Source organism: Sciurus carolinensis, chromosome 13 (genome assembly GCF_902686445.1).
Source record: "Sciurus carolinensis chromosome 13, mSciCar1.2, whole genome shotgun sequence".
Classification (NCBI taxonomy): Eukaryota; Metazoa; Chordata; class Mammalia; order Rodentia; family Sciuridae; genus Sciurus; species Sciurus carolinensis.
In genome coordinates this window covers 74,588,618-74,609,297 of record NC_062225.1, presented here as the reverse complement: position 1 = coordinate 74,609,297, position 20,680 = coordinate 74,588,618, and the positions used below count along the sequence as shown (strand labels likewise).

General features: G+C 38.9%; 1 protein-coding gene across 22 annotated transcripts in view; it reads right to left on the bottom strand.

The window, feature by feature from the left end:
• Nucleotides 1–20,680, bottom strand: part of Dtnb (dystrobrevin beta) — a 232,091-nt gene that overhangs the window by 159,927 nt on the left and 51,484 nt on the right. For all 22 annotated transcript variants that reach the window (XM_047521994.1, XM_047521981.1, XM_047521980.1 and 19 more), the window contains one exon: nucleotides 16,039–16,124. In XM_047521994.1, coding sequence (XP_047377950.1) covers nucleotides 16,039–16,124 — 86 coding nt within the window. The remainder of the gene's footprint in view (nucleotides 1–16,038; nucleotides 16,125–20,680) is intronic.

Genomic DNA, 20,680 nt, shown 5'->3' with positions numbered 1-20,680 from the left:
AACAAAGTAGTATGATACATGGTCTTTATCCTCAAACTTTTAATGTAGCTGGAAAAGTAAGATACATATGAGACAAAAAAGAATTAAGAGCTACTCCTACTCTAAATACAACAAAAATAACAGAGGCAAAAAGGATGTTTGAGCCCCACAGCGTGCCAGGTACCACGCTGAGTCAGCCTGCAGACACTCAATATTTATTATCTTTTTCTTCCTTAGTGACAGAACAGATTAAATTTCCCAGCCTCCATTTAAAAAGTTGTGATCATGTGACTAAGCTCTGGCCAATGAAACTGTAATCAGAAAGATGATGAGACTTCCAGGAAGGTTAAATAAACTGACTAGAAAAACAGGCCTTTTTATCTGAATTCCTTTCCTCCTTTTGTTGACAGCTGGAGCTCCAGCAGCCACTCTGGACTATGTGGTCATCTTAATATAGAGATCATACATTAGGACAACAGGAAAGAAGGAGAAAGAAAGCATTCATCCTAGAAAAACATAAAACTTCCAAAGTAGCCCTGAATGATCTACCTCTGGACTCCTTTTATGTTAGAGAAAAATACACTCCAATACTGGGTTTCCGCTTTCATGCAACAAACTCCAATTCTAAATGCTACTATAGTTACCAAACATTGCCGTGTTTTACTCTTATAAAAGGTTTATGTGTTATACGCTTGAGCACATACACATGAGCACACACACAATTACTTAATTTTATGCATGAAGAAATTGTAGCTTAGAAAGGTTAACTTGTTCAAAAAGCTAGTAGATGGCCAAATCAAGTTTTAAACCTACACCTGATTCCAAAGGAAATTTCATTATGCCATGTTCCTTCAAGATATAATTTAGACTAGATATGAACATACAGAGGCACAGGACTATAACTACCTTAAAAGATCAACAAACAGGACAGCATGTATCAATTTTGGCAACATATATACTAGAACAAATGAACTAAGAACTCTAAAATAAGCAAAATAGACATATTAAAAGGGACATTATATGAAACAGAACAAATCATAAAAAAGAATGAATCAGATATATCATACAGCAGCTACAAAGAAACATGCAGAAGTGGTATTACATTCATTCTACATAAAAAAACAAGAGCCTGGCTCCAGATGAAGGACAATCAACAAACAAAAAAGCAGACTGATAAATGCCCCTAAAAGGAAGTAGAGAAATGTGAAGAAACTGAACCACATGTGAGAAACATTTAGATAACAGAATAGACAAGTCACCAATCCAAGGAACTGTCAAGAAAGTTCCAAAAGAAAGGAATCTGAGGAGATCCAAGATGGCAGACTAGAGGGTGACTGCATCTCCCGTCGCTCCAGAACTCAAGATTCAAGAATGGGAGGTATTGAGAGACTCGGACCAACATACAGCTGCAGGGTGAGTCTCTGCCACCTGGTGAAGCTCGGCCTGGGCAGGAGGCCCTGACAGGGGGCAGCTTCTCAGAGCAGGACAGGGCAGCGAGAGACTTCCCCAAGCAGCCCTGCTCCCTCTGGCGGCAGGCACGATCCACAGCCAGCTTCTTGGAGCAGGCCCGCCCAGTGAGAGCTTTTCTGCACAGAGCCAACCCCAAGCCCTGAACCCAGCGGCGGTCCCCGGCCTGCAGGTGGCCTTCTGGGACCAAGGCAGGACAGGGAGAGGCTTTCCTGAGCAGCCTGGCTCTCTCAGGCGGGGGCAGGCCCTGTCTATAGCCAGCTTCTAGGAGCAGGACCGGCCAGTATGAGGATTTCCACGCAGAACCAGCCCCCAGACCTGGACCCAGTAGCGGGCTAGGGGCAGCTTTCTTCAGAAGCACTGCATTATCAAGTTCCTCCAAGACTTCAGGCTACTGAAGGCTGGGAGGTGATATACTGAAAATCTACAGGGACACTATAAGCCAGGAAACCTGAAATATCTCAGAGTCCCACTGATATCTGACCAATATGAGAAAACAAGGGAAGAAAATGTCCCAAACAAACCTAGATACTATATCAATAAAACCCAATGACAGCACAGCAGAAGAAATGTCAGAGAGGGAGTTCAGAATGTACATAATTAAAACAATCAGGGAAGCAATCGAGGAGATGAAAGAGCAAACGCAGGCATTGAAGGAGGAGATGAAAGAGCAAATGCAGGCATTAAATGATCACATCAATCAACAGTTAAAAGAGCAAATACGGGAAGCAAAAGATCATTTCAATAAAGAGTCAGAGATACTGAAAAAAAAAAACAAACAGAAATCCTTGAAATGAAGGAAACAATAAACCAAATTAAAAACTCCATAGAAGGCGTAACCAAAAGGACAGAACACCTGGAAGACAGAACCTCAGACATTGAAGACAAAATATTGAATCTTGAAAACAAAATTGACCAAACAGAGAAGATGGTAAGAAATCATGAACAGAATCTACAAGAATTATGGGATATCATGAAAAGGCCAAATTTAAGAATTATTGGGATTGAGGAAAGTTTAGAGAAACAAACCAAAGGAATGAACAATCTATTCAATGAAATAATATCAGAAAATTTCCCAAATCTGAAGAATGAAATGGAAAACCAGGTACAAGAGGCTTATAGGACTCCAAATATACAAAATTACAACAGACCCACGCCAAGGCACATTATTATGAAAATACCTAACATACAAAATAAAGAAAGAATTTTAAAGGCCGTGAGAGAAAAGAATCAAATTACATTCAGGGGGAAACCAATAAGAATATCAGCAGATTTTTCAATCCAGACCCTAAAAGCTAGAAGGGCCTGGAACAACATTTACCAAGCCCTGAAAGAAAACGGATGCCAACCAAGAATCTTATACCCAGCAAAACTTACTTTCAGATTTGACAACGAAATAAAATCCTTCCATGATAAACAAAAGCTAAAAGAATTTACAAAAAGAAAGCCAGCATTACAGAACATTCTCAGCAAAATATTCCATGAGGAAGAGATGAAAAACAATGATGCAAATCAGCAACAGGAGGAACTAGCCTAAAGGAATAGCCAAATAAAGGAGAAACCAAATCATGTCAAAAAACAGAAATGAGTCAAATGACTGGGAATACAAATCATATCACAATAATAATCCTGAATGTTAATGGCCTTAACTCATCAATCAAAAGACATAGACGGCAGATTGGATTAAAAAGAAAAATCCAACAATATGCTGCCTACAAGAGACTCATCTCATAGAAAGAGATACCCACAGACTAAAGGTGAAAGGATGGGAAAAAACATCCCTGGACACGGACACAGCAAAAAAGCTGGAGTATCCTTCCTCATTTCAGATAATGTGGACTTCAAGTCAAAACCAGTCAGAAGGGATAAAGAAGGACATTACATACTGCTTAAGGGAAGCATAAACCAGCAAGACATAACAATCATAAATATCTCTGCCCTGGACATTGACTCATCCATGTACATCAAACAAATTCTTCTCAATTCCAGAAATCAAATAGACCACAACACAATAATACTAGGTGATTTTAACACACCTCTCACACCACTGGATAGATCTTCCAGACAAAAATTGAATATGGAAACCATAGATCTCAATAACACAATCTACAATTTAGACTTAACGAACATATATAGAATATACCATCCGACAAAGAACGAATACACTTTCTTCTCAGCAGCACATGGATCCTTCTCTAAAATATACCATATTTTATGCCACAAAGCTACTGTTAGCAAATACAAGAAGATAGAGATACTACCTTGTTTCCTATCAGATCATAATGAATTGAAATTAGAAATAAATGACAGAATAAAAAACAGAAACTTCTCCAATACCTGGAGATTAAATAATACGCTATTATATGATGAATGGATAACAGAAGACATCAGGAGGGAAATAAAAAAATTCTTAGAAGTAAATGAGAACAAAGACACATCATATCAAAATCTCTGGAACACTATGAAAGCAGTACTTAGAGGAAGATTTATTTCATAGAGTGCACTCAACAAAAGAAGTAAAAATCAACAAATAAATGACTTAACACTACAGCTCAAAGCCCTAGAAAAAGAAGAGCAGACCAACACCAAAAGTAGTAGAAGACAGGAAATAGTTAAAATCAGAGCTGAAATAAACGAAATTGAAACAAAAGAAACAATCAAAAAAATTAACAAAATAAAGAGTTGGTTCTTTGAAAAAATAAACAAAATTGATAAACCCTTAGCCACACTAACAGAGAAAGAGAGAGAAAACTCAAATTACTAAAATTTGGAATGAACAAGAAAATATCACTACAGACACGAGTGAAATACAAAACATAATTAGAAGCTATTTTGAAAATCTATACTCCAACAAAACAGAAAACCTCGAAGACATCAACAAGTTTCTAGAGACATATGAATTACCTAAACTGAACCAGGAGGACATACACAACTTAAATAAATCAATTTCAAGCAATGAAATAGAAGAGGTCATCAAAAGTCTGCCAACAAAGAAAAGTCCGGGACCAGATGGGTTCTCAGCCAAGTTCTACAAAACCTTTAAAGAAGAGCTCATTCCAATACTCCTCAAAGTATTCCATGAAATAGAAGAGGAGGGAACCCTCCCAAACTCATTCTAGGAAGTCAAATATCACCCTGATACCTAAACCAGACAGAGACACATAGAGGAAAGAAAATTTCAGACCAATATCCTTAATGAACATGGACGCAAAAATTCTCTACAAAATTTTAGCAAATCGCATACAAAAATATATTAAAAAGATAGTGCACCATGATCAAGTGGGTTTTATCCCAGGGATGCAAGGTTGGTTCAACATCTGGAAATCAATGAATGTCATTCACCATATCAACAGACTTAAAGTTAAGAATCACATGATTATTTCGATAGATGCAGAAAAAGCATTCGATAAAATACAGCATCCCTTCATGCTCAAAACACTAGAAAAAACTGGGGTAGTGGGAACATTCCTTAACATTGTAAAGGCCATCTACGCTAAGCCCATGGCCAATATCATTCTAAATGGTGAAAAACTGAAAGCATTCCCCCTAAAAACTGGAACAAGGCAGGGATGCCCTCTTTCACCACTTCTATTCAACATCTAGCCTTGAAACCTTGAAACTCTAGCCAGAGCAATTAGACAAACCAAAGAAATTAAAGGGATACGAATAGGAAAAGAAGAACTCAAACTATCCCTGTTCGCTGATGACATGATTATATATTTAGAGGAACCTGGAAATTCCACCAGAAAACTTTTAGAACTCATAAGTGAATTCAGTAAAGTAGCAGGTTACAAGATCAATGCTCATAAATCCAATGCATTTTTATACATAAGTGATGAATCTTCAGAAAGAGAAGTTAGGAAAACTACCCTATTCACAATAGCCTCAAAAAAAATAAAATACTTGGGAATCAATCTCACAAAAGAGATGAAAGACCTCTACAATGAGAACTACAGAACACTAAAGAAAGAAATTAAAGAAAATCTTAGAAGATGGAAAGATCTCCCATGTTCTTGGATAGGAAGAATTAATATTGTCAAAATGGTCATACTACCAAAAGTGCTATACAGATTCAATGCAATTCCAATTAAAATTCCAATGATGTACCTTACAGAAATAGAGCAAGTAATTATGAAATTCATCTGGAAGAATAAGAAACCCAGAATAGCTAAAGCAATCCTTAGCAGAAAGAGCGAAGCAGGGGGTATCGCAATACCAGATCTTCAACTCTACTACAAAGCAATAGTAACAAAAACGGCATGGTATTGGTACCAAAATAGACAGGTAGATCAATGGTACAGAATAGAGGACACGGACACAAACCCAAATAAATACAATTTTCTCATATTAGACAAAGGGTCCAAAAATATGCAAAGGAGAAAAGATAGTCTCTTCAACAAATGGTGCTGGGAAAACTGGAAATCTATATGCAACAGAATGAAATTAAACCCCTATCTCTCACCCTGCACAAAACTCAACTCAAAATGGATCAAGGACCTCAGAATCAGACTAGAGACCCTTCATCTTATCGAAGAAAAAGTTGGTCCAAATTTTCAACATGTTGGCTTAGGATCAGACTTCCTTAACAGGACTCCCATAGCACAAGAAATAAAAGCAAGAATCAACAAGAGGGATAGATTCAAACTAAAAAGCTTTCTTTCAGCAAAGGAAACTATCAGTAATGTGAAGAGAGGGCCTACAGAGTGGGAGAAAATATTTGCCACTCATACTTCAGATAGAGCGCTAATTTCCAGAATACATAAAGAACTCAAAAAACTCTACACCAAGAATACAAATAATCCAATCAACAAATAGGCTAAGGAAATGAACAGACACTTCACAGAAGAAGATCTACAAGCAATCAACAGATATATGAAAAAATGTTCAACATCTCTAGTAATAAGAGAAATGCAAATCAAAACTACCCTAAGATTCCATCTCACCCCAATTAGAATGGCGATTATCAAGAACACAAGCAACAACAGGTTTTGGCGAGGATATGGGGAAAAAGGTACACTCATACATTGCTGGTGGGGTTGCAAATTAGTGCAGCCACTCTGGAAAGCAGTATGGTGATTCCTCAGAAAGCTTGGAATGGACCCACCATTTGACCCAGCTATCCCACTCCTTGGCCTATACCCAAAGGACTTAAAATCAGCATACTACAGAGATACAGCCACATCAATGTTCATAGCTGCTCAACTCACAATATCCAGATTGTGGAACCAACCTAGATGTCCTTCAATTGATGAATGGATAAAGAAACTGTGGTATATATAAAACAATGGAATATTACTCCACCATAAAGAATAATAAAATTATGGCATTTGCAGGCAAATGGATGAAATTGGAGAATATCATGCTAAGTGAGATAAGCCAATATCAAAAAACCAAGGGATGAATGGTCTCACTGGTAAGCGGATGATGACACATAATGGGGGGTGGGAGGGGTTAGTGTTAGGGTTAGGGTTAGGTTTAGTGTTAGGGTTAGGGAGGGGGGCAAGAATGAAGGAAGGAAGGACTGTATAGAGGGAAAAGAGGGGTGGGAGGGGTAGGGGGGAAGGGAAAAAATAACAGTATGAATCAAACAACATTACCCTATGTAAATTTTTTTTTTTTTTTTTTTTTTTTTTTGCGGTACTGGGAATCGAACTCAGGGCCTATGTGCTTGTGAAGCAAGCATTTTTACCAGCTGAGCTATCTCCCCAGCCCTACCCTATGTAAATTTATGATTACACAAATGGTATGCCTTTACTCCATGTACAAACAGAGAAACAACATGTATCCCATTTGTTTACAATAAAAAAAAAAAAAAGAAAAATGAAAAAAAAAAAATAAATAAAGAAAGGAATCTGAAGCTAGGCCCTGAACCATGGGGTTTGGAATGGTGAGGGGCAGAGTCGCTGATGTGGGACAAGAACTTGAGCAGAGGAGAGGGGCCAGGATCTCTGACAGGAGCTCACAGGTGAGTCTTCACTGTGCGAAGGAAGCAGGGCATGGAAGAGCGGGCTCTCACTCTGACTTAGACTTACGTGGAGAAATAAAGACTGAGTAGGAATACTTCTGTTAATGAAAGATAATTCCTGGAAGATGCAAGCAATCTGGATTTGGAGTTCAAGTGGGCTGAGATGTTTGGAGGGTAAATGTGACTAAAATAGGAATTGCAGTTGGTGGCAAACCGGATTAGAAAATGAAGGAATTTTAAAAGTTAGGATTATTCTTTAAATTTCTACCTTGTGAAAATACTGACAACCCTCACTAAGTCAACAGGTCAATGATACAGAGACCACACCAAGTTCTGAGCTTAACTATATCTGGACCAATGGGCACATTTTCAAGTGGAACCATCCTGCAGAGAGAAACAGGGTTTGGGGACACAGTTCAAGCTGGACAGCAGACTGGCAGGTTTGAACGGTCAACACTGAGGTGAGCACCTGATGCTCTTTAACTGAGGGGAGCACAAACCACTGAGCCACATCCCCAGTCCTTTCACTTTTTATTTTGAGACAGGGTCTCACTACATTGCTTAGGGCCTCACTGAGTTGCTGAGGCTGGCTTTGAACTCGGGATCCTCCTGTCTCAGCCTCTCCAGCCGCTGGGATTACAGGCGTGTATCACCATACCCAGTTAATAAAAATATTTTTAAACATTTTTTTTAATTTTAAATAGTCCTCTAATTAAAGTCCCACACTACTCTGGAATTAAGGGACTAAATTATTTCCTAGATCATCCTTAATTTCCCCCCTTTAATTCTTTTTCTACTTATACACCTCTGAAAGAAAAAATACCAACTCCTTACAGTTGTTTCCAGTTAAAAACAAAGGTAGGCTTTCTCCCTGATGGAAACTCAATAGCTGAGCCCTTAAATGTACCCATGCATACAATTATTAAACTATTCCATCCTTTGTGAAATGAGCAAACAATGCTTCTACCTACCATCACCACAGGTCTCTATTTTCCCCACTGACAATGACCCTGGTTTTATTGGTTACGTCTACCTTCCTACTTCTTCCCATTTCACCCCACAGGACCAACCCTACACTTCTGCAAGGTGATAAGGCTGTTCAGACTGAGTCAAGTTGATAAATGAAACCCTTTTTTTAAAAAATATTTTTTAGTTGTAGCTGGACATATTTATTTATTTATTTATTTATTTTTAAGTGTTGCTGAGGACCAAACCCAGTTCCTCACACGTGCTAGGTAAGTGCTCTACCACTGAGTCACACCCCAGTCCCAACATTTTCTTTTATGTTAGCTTTCCCTAGCAAATGACTCTCACTCATCAACTTCCAACCAACTGAGCAACTTAACCCAGAAAAGCATCTGCACACATCTGTGTGTTTGTGGATATCTATACACAACTAACGGCAAGCTCATGATGCATTCTCAAACGCATTAAAATTCCATATCACTCATTAGGTCAGAAAGAGGCTGCGGGGGGAGCCTGGGCTTCAGGAGCTGCTGCAGACAGGGCTACTTTCCAAAAAGTTCCAGGTGCCTTTGGCCTTTGTTTTTCCTTTTCTTCTTTTTTTTCCCCCTTATTCGTAAAAATGCAAATATAGGGTGTATTCCTTACTTGCTTCCAGTCCTTAGCCATTTTGGTTATTCAAGAAATAGTAACAAAAACGGCACGGTATTGGCACCAAAATAGACAGGCAGACCAAAATAGACAGAATAGAAGACACAGAGACAAACCCACATAAGTACAGTTACCTCATACTAGGCAAAGGAGCCAAAAACATACAAAGGAGAAAAGATAGCCTCTTCAACAAATGGTGCTGGGAAAACTGGAAAGCCATATGTAGTAAAATGCAATTAAACTTCTATCTCTCACCCTGCACAAAACTCAACTCAGAATGGATCAAGGACCTAGGAATTAGAACAGAAACCCTGCACCAAATAAAAGTTGGCCTGAAACTGCATCATGTTGGCTTAGGACCAGACTTCCTTAACAAGATTCCTAAAGCTCAAGAAATGAAAGCAAGGATCAATAAATGGAATGGAGTCAAACTAAAAAGCTTTTTCTCAGCAAAAGATACAATCAATAATGTGAAAAGAGAGCCTATAGAGTGGGAGAAAATCTTTTCCACACACACTTCACATAGAGCACTAATCTACAAAATTTACAAAGAACTTAAAATACTTTACATACTTTACACCAAAAATACAAAGAACCCAATCAATAAATGGGCTAAGGAATTGGGCAGACACTTCTCAGAAGAAGACATACAGGTGATCAACAAATATATGAAAAACTGTTCAACATCTATAGTAATTAGAGAAATACAAATTAAAACCACCCTAAGATTTCATCTAACTCCAATTAGAATGGCTATTATCAAGAACACAAGCAAAAATAAGTGTTGGCGTGGATGTGGGAAAAAAGGCACACTCACACATTGTTGGTGGAGTTGCAAATTGGTGCAGCAACTCTGGAAAGCAGTATGCAGAGTCCTCAGAAAATTTAGAATGGACCCAACATTTGACCCAGCTATCCCACTCCTTGGTTTATAACCAAAGGACTTAAAATCAGCATACTACAGTAATGCAGCCACATCAATGTTCATAGCAGCTCAATTCACAACAGCTAGATTGTGGAACCAACTGAGATGCCCTTCAACAGATGAATGGATAAAGAAACTGTGGTATATATACACAATGGAATATTATTCAATCATAAAGAAGAATGAAATTATGGCATTTGCAAATAAATGGATGGAACTGGAGAATATCATGCTAAGCTCACTATAATAAGCCAATCCCAAAAAACCAAAGGTCGAACGATTTCCCTGATAAGTGGATGATGACACATAATGGGGGTGGGAGTAAGAGAAGAATGGAAGAACTTTGGATTATGTAGAGGAAAATGAGAGGGAGGAGGGGGTAGGAGTATGAAAGATGGTGGAATGAGACAGACATTACCCTATGTACACATATGATTACAGGAATGGTGTAAATCTACATCGTGCACAACCATAAAAACTAAATGATGTACCTCATTTGTGTACAATGAATGCAAAAATGCAGTCTGTAAAAATAAATAAAATATTTTTAAAAAGAACACAGCAGGTAAGCAAATGCCAAAAAAAAAAAAAAAAAGAAAGAAAGAAAAGAAAAGAAAAGAATGCCGGGCATCACCCATCAGTTTAAACAGTCACTTCCATCTGCTGAGAAGGGGTGGCTAACAGAAACCAGTGAAGATAAATCTTCAGTGACATATTTAAAGAATGTAGCATAGGAGGCTAAATTGAACAGGTGAAATTTAATTGTGACTTCAAAGGGAGCCCCCTCCACAGTTTTCTAATGAAACATCAAGGAAGCAAAAGAAAGCGATGCCAGTGAGAACAGTCAACTCTGGGCAAAAATGGCAGAAAGAACCTCAGACATCTTTTCTGAGGACTGGAAGTGCAGTCTCTCAAAACATGCAACACTACAAACAATATAAACTATTTCTCTTATAAAACCATTGTGCTACGATCCAGAGAAAATCTCCACTAGCACATCGGTATATTTCTTATTTTTCTATGTGTATAATAAATTGTTGTTGAAAACCACATTACATTTATGCATTTTGATCTATTAACATTTATTTTTAAAGGTATTATATCCAATCACGCGAGTGTGCCAAAACTTAACTGAGTTCCCTTTTGAACACTACTGTTCAAGTTTTCATGTATTATAAAAAACGTTGCAACAAATATACTGGGTACAGTGGTGCCCACCTGCAGGCCCAGCTGCTTGAGAGGCTGAGGGAGGAGGACCACTCTGAGACCAGCCTGGACAACTTAATGACATGTTCATCTCAAAAATAATTATATTTATATATATAAACACACACACACATACATATACTTAAACTTGAGGCACACCTCTGATTATTCCTTAGGGAAAACTGCAGAAGCAGACTGAGCAAAGGGATATGAACATTTCACAGTCTTCCCCATGCTCTTCAAAATGGTAGTGCTAGTTTTTTTAATGAAGTTTAGATGACTTTATGAATCACCCAGTCCTCTTGTTTACTGCAACTAGAATAAGAAGTGATCACATTTATTATAAAACAAATAGAATTAATTTAAAAAATAAATCATACAGTTAACTGACAAGTGTGGTTTAACAAATAATAGACTTTTTAGTTTGTAGGTTTTGTTCTCATGAGTTATATTTTGGATTTTTGACATTACTGTTTAAATTATACTTTTAAAGTTTGTATTCTGATTATAAATCACTGATATTTATAATCCTGATGTAAGTTAATTTTTACTATAGGATATAGTCCCTAATGGTCACCAATGAGGAACCATTTCTGCAAATGAATGACCAACGGGGACAAAAATCCTTTTTTTTGGAACTGGGGGTTAGAACCCAGGGTTGCTTAACCGAGCCACATCCCAGCTCTTTTTATTTTGAGACAGGGTCTTGCTAATTTGCTGAGGTTGGCTTTGAACTTGCAATCCTACTGCCTCCCCTTCCTGAGTCACTGGGATTATAGGCATGAGCCACCAAACCTGGATCAGGGAAAGAAATGCTCTTAAGACAAATCTAAAAAATCCAATCAAAAAAATGTTTCAAACTAAAAGTACAAATATTTGTTATTCCAAATGCTGTCTTGACACTAAAACAAACATGAGAAGTCAAATGAAAAAGGTGGAAGGGAAAATTCAAAGTTTTTAAATTCTAAAAGGTAAAATCTAGAAAGATCAAAGTGAAAAGAAAAAAAGTAGAAATGCTAAGGTGTGTTCCATATACCAGGAAAACTACCACAGGGAAAACATGAATAGAGACCCCAGCAGCAGTCCAGAGGAGGGAGCGGAGAAGAAGCTGAATCAGTGATGAGTCTCCTGCGATGTTACCAGACAGCGTTACAGTTCACTTTGGCTGCACCCTTATTCAGGCACCTCAGTTAGAAACCAAGGGAAAGTTTCTCACAACCGCCAAAACTGACAATAGCACTACACCCAGGGGCTTCTCTCCTAATGGAGTAATCACTCTGAATCTTTACCTTAAACAGAATACTAAGGAGTTTCCAGTTTCTTTTTCAGTTTTCTTTTTCAGTAGCATATGAAAAGTAGTAAATCAGAAGCAAAACAACTAGAGACTGGTATACTGTTAACATCATATTAGCCAGTGATAAAGGACACACGCATCCCACCTCCAACGACAATCAAGAATTGAAAAGGCACAGTACAGCTGACCCTACAACAACACTGGTTTCAACTGCTCAGGTCCACTTATGTATACAAGGATTTTTCTTTTTTCTTTTGAGACTTGGGACGATTTGATAAAACTCACAGATGAACCTCATAACCTAGCAATACTAAAAAAATTTATCAAAACCATATAAAATATGTATAGATAGATCTAATTTGTCATTTATGCTCTATATACAAATCAACTACAAAAAGTTAGAATTTATCAGAGCTTACACACAGACTGCACATGGCACCACTGGCAGTGGAGAGAAATGTAAACAAATACAAAGATGCAGTATTTAAACATAGTGCATAAAGCTGACTGTAGCACACACTGCACTACTATCATGTTTTGTAGACACCTCCTACTGCTATCAGGGTGAGCAGGTGGGCACATCCTGCAGCATCCCATAGAACGCATGTGATGCTGATCGTCTCTGCATGAGCAGTCCATTTCTCCAGAGAACTGCATACTGCCGTGAACCACCTCTCACCATTCTGGCCTATTTCCCACCATACATAACAATATAGCATACAACAAAGTTTAAGTGTCGATCAATTGTTTATGTTGTTGGTAAGGCTTTCAGTCAAGAGCAGGCTACTAGCTCCCAGTTAAGAAGTGAGGAGTTAAAAACATTTTGTGGATTTTCTACTGAAGGGGGTCAGCACCCTTAACCCCATGTTGTTACAGGGTCAACTACAGTCTCAAGATGTGAGAGGGGCTGGGCGTAGTGGCACACGCCTGTAATCCCAGCAGCTTGGGAGGCTGAGACATGAGGATTGAGAATTCAAAACCAGCCTCAGCAAAAGTGAGGCGCTAAGCAACTCAGTGAGACCCTGTCTCTATATAAAATATAAAATATAAAATAGGGTTTGGGATGTGGTGGTTGAGAGCCCCTGAATTCAATCCCTGGTATCCCCCCAACCCCACAAAAAAAAGAAGGGACTAAACAACACTAAACTTCACTTATCCCTGAATGCATTAGAGAATGACATCACTAATGGATGAAAGATGTTTAAATCATGATCAGTGAGTTCTGCTGAACAGAAGAAACAGGCCACATTTTAAAGTGGTTTGTTTACACCCTGGATGGTTGAAATTTAAAACTGGAGACAGGCTTTCAATACCCAAAATGTCCACTTACGATACACAACTAACTCCCAAGCCAAGATAATTACAGTATGATAAAAATTAAACAGAGCTATACTGGTAGAAAAACTAAAAATTTGAGTATAAATAAAATGAACTATTTAAAATGTACCTGAATAAGATATGCTGCTTAAGAGATCAGTGATCAAGTACAGCTCGTACCATCTCCATCTGTAGACTACGTGTAATGACTGGCATTTTGAGCACACCAAAATGTCCCATTTGCTGTGGCATGTGTGCTTTTGTGCCCCTTGAATCTTGGTCACTTCAAGTTTTTCAAAGAAGTTCGAAGTCACACCAAAAACCCTGCGACTGGGTGTGAGTATAGCTCAGTGGCTAAGTGCTTGCCTCGCTAGCATGCTTGGGGCTCTGGGTTGGACCATCAGCACAGAAAACACAAACTGCCATGACATGGGTCCTTTCCATACTTGACATACTTGTAGAATTTGCAATTTTTCACTAAACAGTTAACAACAAAAAACTGTAATATTTTAGTATTCAATCAATATTTAGCAAATTTCTAGGTACTTATGATGTGCTAGGTGAGCTGACTACATGTAAATGTAGCAGATTTAATCACAGAAACCTAGACTCCAGGATCATCTAGAATATGTGGTTACATAATCAATCAATCTTCTACTATTTTTCAACCAGACTCCCCAGTACTAATAAAGATGCTCTATAGGCTCTTTATCTGGTAGCATCATTTAAAATCAGACAAAATTTTGTGTCAATGAAATATAAATTCACCCACATATTATCTTCCTCCGAAAAACACCATGCCACATTAAGAAAACATGAAAGAGTTTAGTCCAGAAGAGTAACATTTTGAGATACCACATCTTAAAAAGACCTTAGAAAAGTATTTAAACAAAAGTGTAATTTTTTTTTCAAAAGTGTAATTTTTATGACCATTTTATTACATGGCAGTCAATTCTGAAATGAAGATAAACAGGACAACAGTTTGATTAAATACATGATCTAAGATCTTTCTTTAGAATGTCTAAATCTGATCTTGTGGACCATCTAATTTTCCAACTTTGAATGTCATGGTGACACATAAGTAAAAGCAGAGAAAACAAATGCACGTATGAGGTAATCTGATCCAAAAGTTCACACTTGAATCTGATCTGATCAAGCCTGTGAGTCTTTCAATTTCAAAAAAAAAAAAAAAAAGCAGGGCCCAAACAAACATCACAAGGATGCAATCATCAAGAGCCAGTTTATGAGAAAAACTACCACCCAGACAACCCAGTGTCTTTAACAGTTGAATTCAGAGAGTATCTCAACACTTGATTAAAACCCACAGTTTCAATCTCATCTCCCTAAATCCTAAGGCAAGCTCCTGTCTCTCTGGTGCTTGTATGGCAGCACCTGAACACGGTTCTGTACAGTGTGCACCTCATGTTACAGTACTGGTATTGTGGAGAACGACAGAGTAGCCTAGACGAGTACTCTGAATTTAGATGAAATCCCAGGTTCTCCTGTAAAATGAAAAAATGCCACCTTCAGCTCAAAGGAATTTTTAAGGATTCCATGGGAAACTACATGTAGAGCACCTAGCACCATGCTCATCACAGCAGAAAGCAAGAACTCCCTAGGGATCAAATCAATACAAACCACAATCAGAAAAATTAAACAGCTGTGGATCTTGCCTCCTCTGATTTCATCTGGCCACATTCTTACATTATCTACTAAATAATAAAATGCCAAACTGGCCAACAGAAAAACAAAACAACAAAGGAAAGATAACTGAAAAGATAACTTGCAAGGGAGGAAGGCTATCAACTTCTAAATAGCTGAGCCTGACCATAAGTACTGAGAACAGTTTAACCACAGCAAATACCACCTGACAAAGAATGGTGTCATCAAGAAAAGGGTTGGGCTTGACCAGACCCCGAAAAGGCAATCAATTTATGTCCTAACTAAAAATTCTCAACATAATCATCTTCAATCACATTTTAGTGGAAAACAGTTTTTAAAGGAGTTTTAAAATGTCAACATTATTCTGAACCTCTTTGGTTTCTTCATTTTAGAAAATAAATAAATAAATTAAATCAACTGAGTTCTCCATCTGAACAGTAGGTGGCATAACTCACATACTGAGACAGTTGCTGCATACAGACCAGGTAAAATAAAACACAAAACACACAGAATAAAAGCTCAGTACAGCATCTTCCAAAACATTCATTAAAGCTGTTTAAAATTCCTAATTTGAAAAGAAAATTTTTCAAATAATATGAAAATACTTACATCTCAATTTGTCCAGCATTTTTCCACCACACATGGTTGCTAACATAGCTTTAACTGAAAATACGGTCAACTTGCCTCGGCCCTCACTGAAAAATAAATATTAGAAATAATTGCTATCTGGAACCACAAAAGCAATCAAACGTATCACTAAATATTGAGCAGCCAGTAAACTGATTCCTGCCCTCACCTGTTAACAATTCTGCCACATTTGAAAGCGTGAATTTGTTCCTTTGTATAATTAAGACTTCATCTACACTAGGTGAAGAATGCTAACGCTAACCTGAATTATGTGGAAATGAGTTTTAGAAACAGTATAAAAAGTAACTTCTTTTGGCTCTGTGGGCAGAGGCCAGATGGATGAAACTAAATTAAGTTTCCTATCCATTAAACCCACTAAACCCACAGTTGAGGTGTTTCAAAGTAGTCGAAACTGAGGGACCACCTGGTTTGAATACAACTCAGAAATGTGGCCTTATTTCAGGATAACAGGCTTATTGTTATGCCCTAAACAGGGCGCACACTGCTTTAAACATTTTATAGTACATTCATCTTTGTTTTTACTGTAACAACCTTTATGTCACCATGGAAATGTTTATTCTAAAAAGCTTAATAATGTCTGTCTCAGATCTTCCCATACCTCACTGTGAAAAAAGGGGAAAGGATGATAACCTTAATTCTTTCTTATGAACTGGAAAGATGAAAAGAAGAACATAGATGAATCACCTGAAGAAATGCCGCCCAGTCCAGCAGAACCAAGCGCTCCGCCCTTTCAGCTATGCCCTGGTTTCATTCAGGTAAAAACTTCACCAACTGATTGTTAAAAGTGGTATATGTAAGTTAAAGATGGGCATTTGTGTTAATTTTATAAAGCTTATGCTCATACAGTTTCATAGTAACTTAGATAAAATATTTTTATGATACCATCTCGGTCATGAAAAGCAAGTATCATTCCATTCACTGAAAGTCCTAGTAGAGTGTCTCCCCTTTACCAAACCACCCTCATAATAGAAAGATCACACCTGAGAAAAGGAAATGGTCTATAAACCAGAAGATTTTCAGTGAAAACAATGCCAGGGAATACCAATTTTTGATACACTCAGATTTTTCTTGTGGTTGAATTTATTCATCAGATAAAAACATAGCTTTCCAGAAATAAAAACACTGTTCCACATAAAGACAATACAGCACTGGAAATGATGAAGAATACCTCATGGTACAAGGAAAGCAACAACCAAAAGAGAAGTAAAGTGAGGTGCGTAAAAGAGCCATGAGGGAGTCAGTCATCACAGAGAACTGAGAACTGGCAAGACGCTAAAGCTGCAGGCTAGGAACACCGAGTCTGAGATGACGCAGGAAAAGTAGCACCGGGGAAATGCCTTCCTTCCGGAACCCTGCAAGCTGATTATCTTTGATGGTTACTACAGGAAAGGAATCACGATGAAATAGTCCAGACAGGCATGAAGTCGCCGCACACTCAGATCAAGCACACGAGCTGGTGTGGAAATGCAACAACTTCTTTCTCTCTGTGACAACTGGGCCCTTAATGCAAGATAGCACGTTATCTAGACACGCTTAAAGTAGGGAAGCAAAGGGAGGAGAAAACTGTTCCCCTCCAAATAATTCACACACTCAAGAAGACTAAAATGATGACTTTGTGCATATTCATAGTCATTTACTAGAGTATCTTCTAAAGGCAAAAGACTGGAAATTCCCAAATGTTCATTAGCAGAAGACTGACTGCTATCAAAAAAGAATGAGAATAATATATGAAAAGTGAAAAGGCGCCCAGACAAACCAGTCCGGACATGGGAACTCACACAAGAGATTTTATTAGGCAGAGGAACAGTGTCTGCCCTGAAGAGAGAGAAAGGATGGCAGGTGGTTCCCATACCGGGAGTCGAACCCGGGTCGCCTGGGTGAAAACCAGGAATCCTAACCGCTAGACCATGGGGGAGAACTGTCCAGGTCAGCTGAGAAGAAACTTGAGTGAGGGGATCAGATCAGGTGAAGACAAAGAGATCCTGCAAGTCAGGATGAAGAGGGACAGTGAAAAAATCATCCTTCAAATCCAACACAGAGAAGTGTGTGGTGGAGGAGGGGATAGAGAAAGCAAGGTGTAGGGATGGACACAATGGGGAAGATGGGGACAACTGCCCAGCTGATGATGCAGAGATCTGCACCAAATGGTAAGATCCATTAGGCTTTTAACAGCCAGGATGGGAGGGTTATAAGGTGAGCTGGTGGGGCACAGGAAGCCTTTCTGCCTTAAATTCTGCTACGATTCTGGATCCCAGATTTTTCCATCCTGGCAGCCCCCTTGTATGAAGCTTCAAAGGGCACGCCCACTGAACCTCTCCTCAACCCAGTGGAAGCCCCTTTCCAGAACCTAAGGAAAACCCTTCTTCAAGTCCCAGCCCTACACCTCCCTGACATCCCAGATTGTTCTACCTGTTTGTATCTGAGAAAAGTGGGTTCACTCTGGGGGTCTTAGGGCACATGTTCAGTCCTACCCTTGGCCCAGTAGCATATCTATCAAGGCTAGACCCCACCATAAGAGGCTGGGCACCATGTCTTAGGGTATTGGCTGCAGCATTTGTCTTAACCCAGGAATCAAAAAAACTTTCCTCTGGGGCTCCCACTGAAGTGCTCTCACCTCATCATCTGTCCGAGCTTCTTACTTACAAGGGTCTGCAAACTCTACTGCCCTATCGGGTGTTAGTCTTGCAAACTGCTCTTCTTGAGGACTCTTCCATTTCCTTAAAGACATGCCCTCCTTTAAATCAAGCCACCCTCTTACCCCCGCCTTCCGACATACATGCTTCAGCAATCCATAGCTGCCTTGAGACTCTGCAAGAGTTACTCCCCCGCCCCTCCAACGTTCAGGAGGGGGCCTTACACAACCCTACTTTCATATGGTCCACTGATGGGAGCTCTTTCCTCCATGAAAGGATTCAATAAGCTAGATATGCTATTGACTCCCTGGAAAAGGTTGTAGAGTCAGGACCACCACCTAATACCACCACCAACCAACAGGCAGAAATAGTCTCCCTCACCCGTGCATTCACCCTCGCAAAGGAAGAATCCCTCACAACCTACACTGACTCCAAATACACTTTTCACATTATCCTTTCCCATGCTATATGGAAAGAGAGGGGCCTTCTTACTACAAAAGGGAACTCCATCACCAACTCTAGCTACATCCTAAACCTCCTTGAGGCTATTTGCCTCCCAGCAACCATAGGCCTTGTACATTGCAGAGCTCATCAGACAGACCAATCATACATCTCCTCAGGCAACAACAAGGCAGATGAGGAGGCTAAAAGGGCTGCCCTGTCATCCACACTATCCCCCATTATGACTCTCCATGATCCTTTACATCCACCACCCCGCAACAGGGAGATACTTTCCTACCTTCACCGTCTACTCCACCCCAACCTTTCTTCACTCTTACAATTCGCTAAGACTCATCTGCAGCTCTCCTCCTCTGACATCTCATTTCTGAAGGAACTCTCCTCCACATGTGAAGTTTGCCTACAAACCAATCCTACCGCCAGCAGGCCCCTACTTTTCCAACTCACCAGGCCCGTGGCGCCATTCCAGGGTAAGCTGGCAACATGACTTCACTCACATGCCCACAGTAAGAAAGTCTAAATACCTTTTGGTTATGGTAGACTTCTCGGGATGGGTTGAAGCCATCCCCATCTCCAACAAAAGGGCACTAACCGTCTCTACCTTCATCCTTCAAGAAATCATTCCTCGCTTTGGAGTGCCTACCTCCTTCCAGTCAGATAATGGGCCTGAATTCATCTCCCAAGTTTCCCTACAACTTACCAAGGTCCTTGGGGTCCCTTGGCATTTCCACAACTACTTAAGAGAAACACCCCTGCCATGCTCTCTCTTCAGGGCAGACACTGTCCCTCTGCCTAATAAAATTTCTTGAGTGAGTTCCCGCATCTGGAGTGGTTTGTCTGGGCACCCTTTCACTTTTCAATATATGAAAGCTAAAGAATGATATATAAAACTGTTAAATATTTTAAAGAGCAAGAAAGAAGGTATACACGTATGGAACATGCTAGAATGTCATCTAGCAATTTTGTTTAAAAGGAAGAAGAAAATAAATATTCTCATATATTTATTTGTATATGTATAAACCATCTGTGAAACACTAAGAAAACAAGAGCACTGGCTGCTTTCAGGGCAAGAGGAGGCACCTAAGCCTCAAAGAGGAACTGAAGGGTGGGCACCTTTTGATTTATAGCTATTTAGAATGTTCATACTAGAAAAGAGGAAGGTTCTCAAAACAACAAGTTTCCAACTTAAGAGAAAAAACAGCAAATTAAAGTCAAAACAAGAAAATGGAAAAAATAATATAAATAAGAACATAAATCAATGAAATTGAAAACACAAGAACAACACAGGAAAAAAATCAAGGAAACTAAAATCTGGTACATTGGATAGCTCAATAAACTGATAAATCTCTAAACTAAATTTCTGGACTAAAAAAGAAAGAGAGAGAGAAGATACAAATTACCAAAATGAAAAACAAAAAGAGGACATAACCACAGGTTCTATAAACTATAGAAATAATGAGATTTTACAAAAAACACTTTATGTCCATAAATTCAACAAGTTAGATGAACTG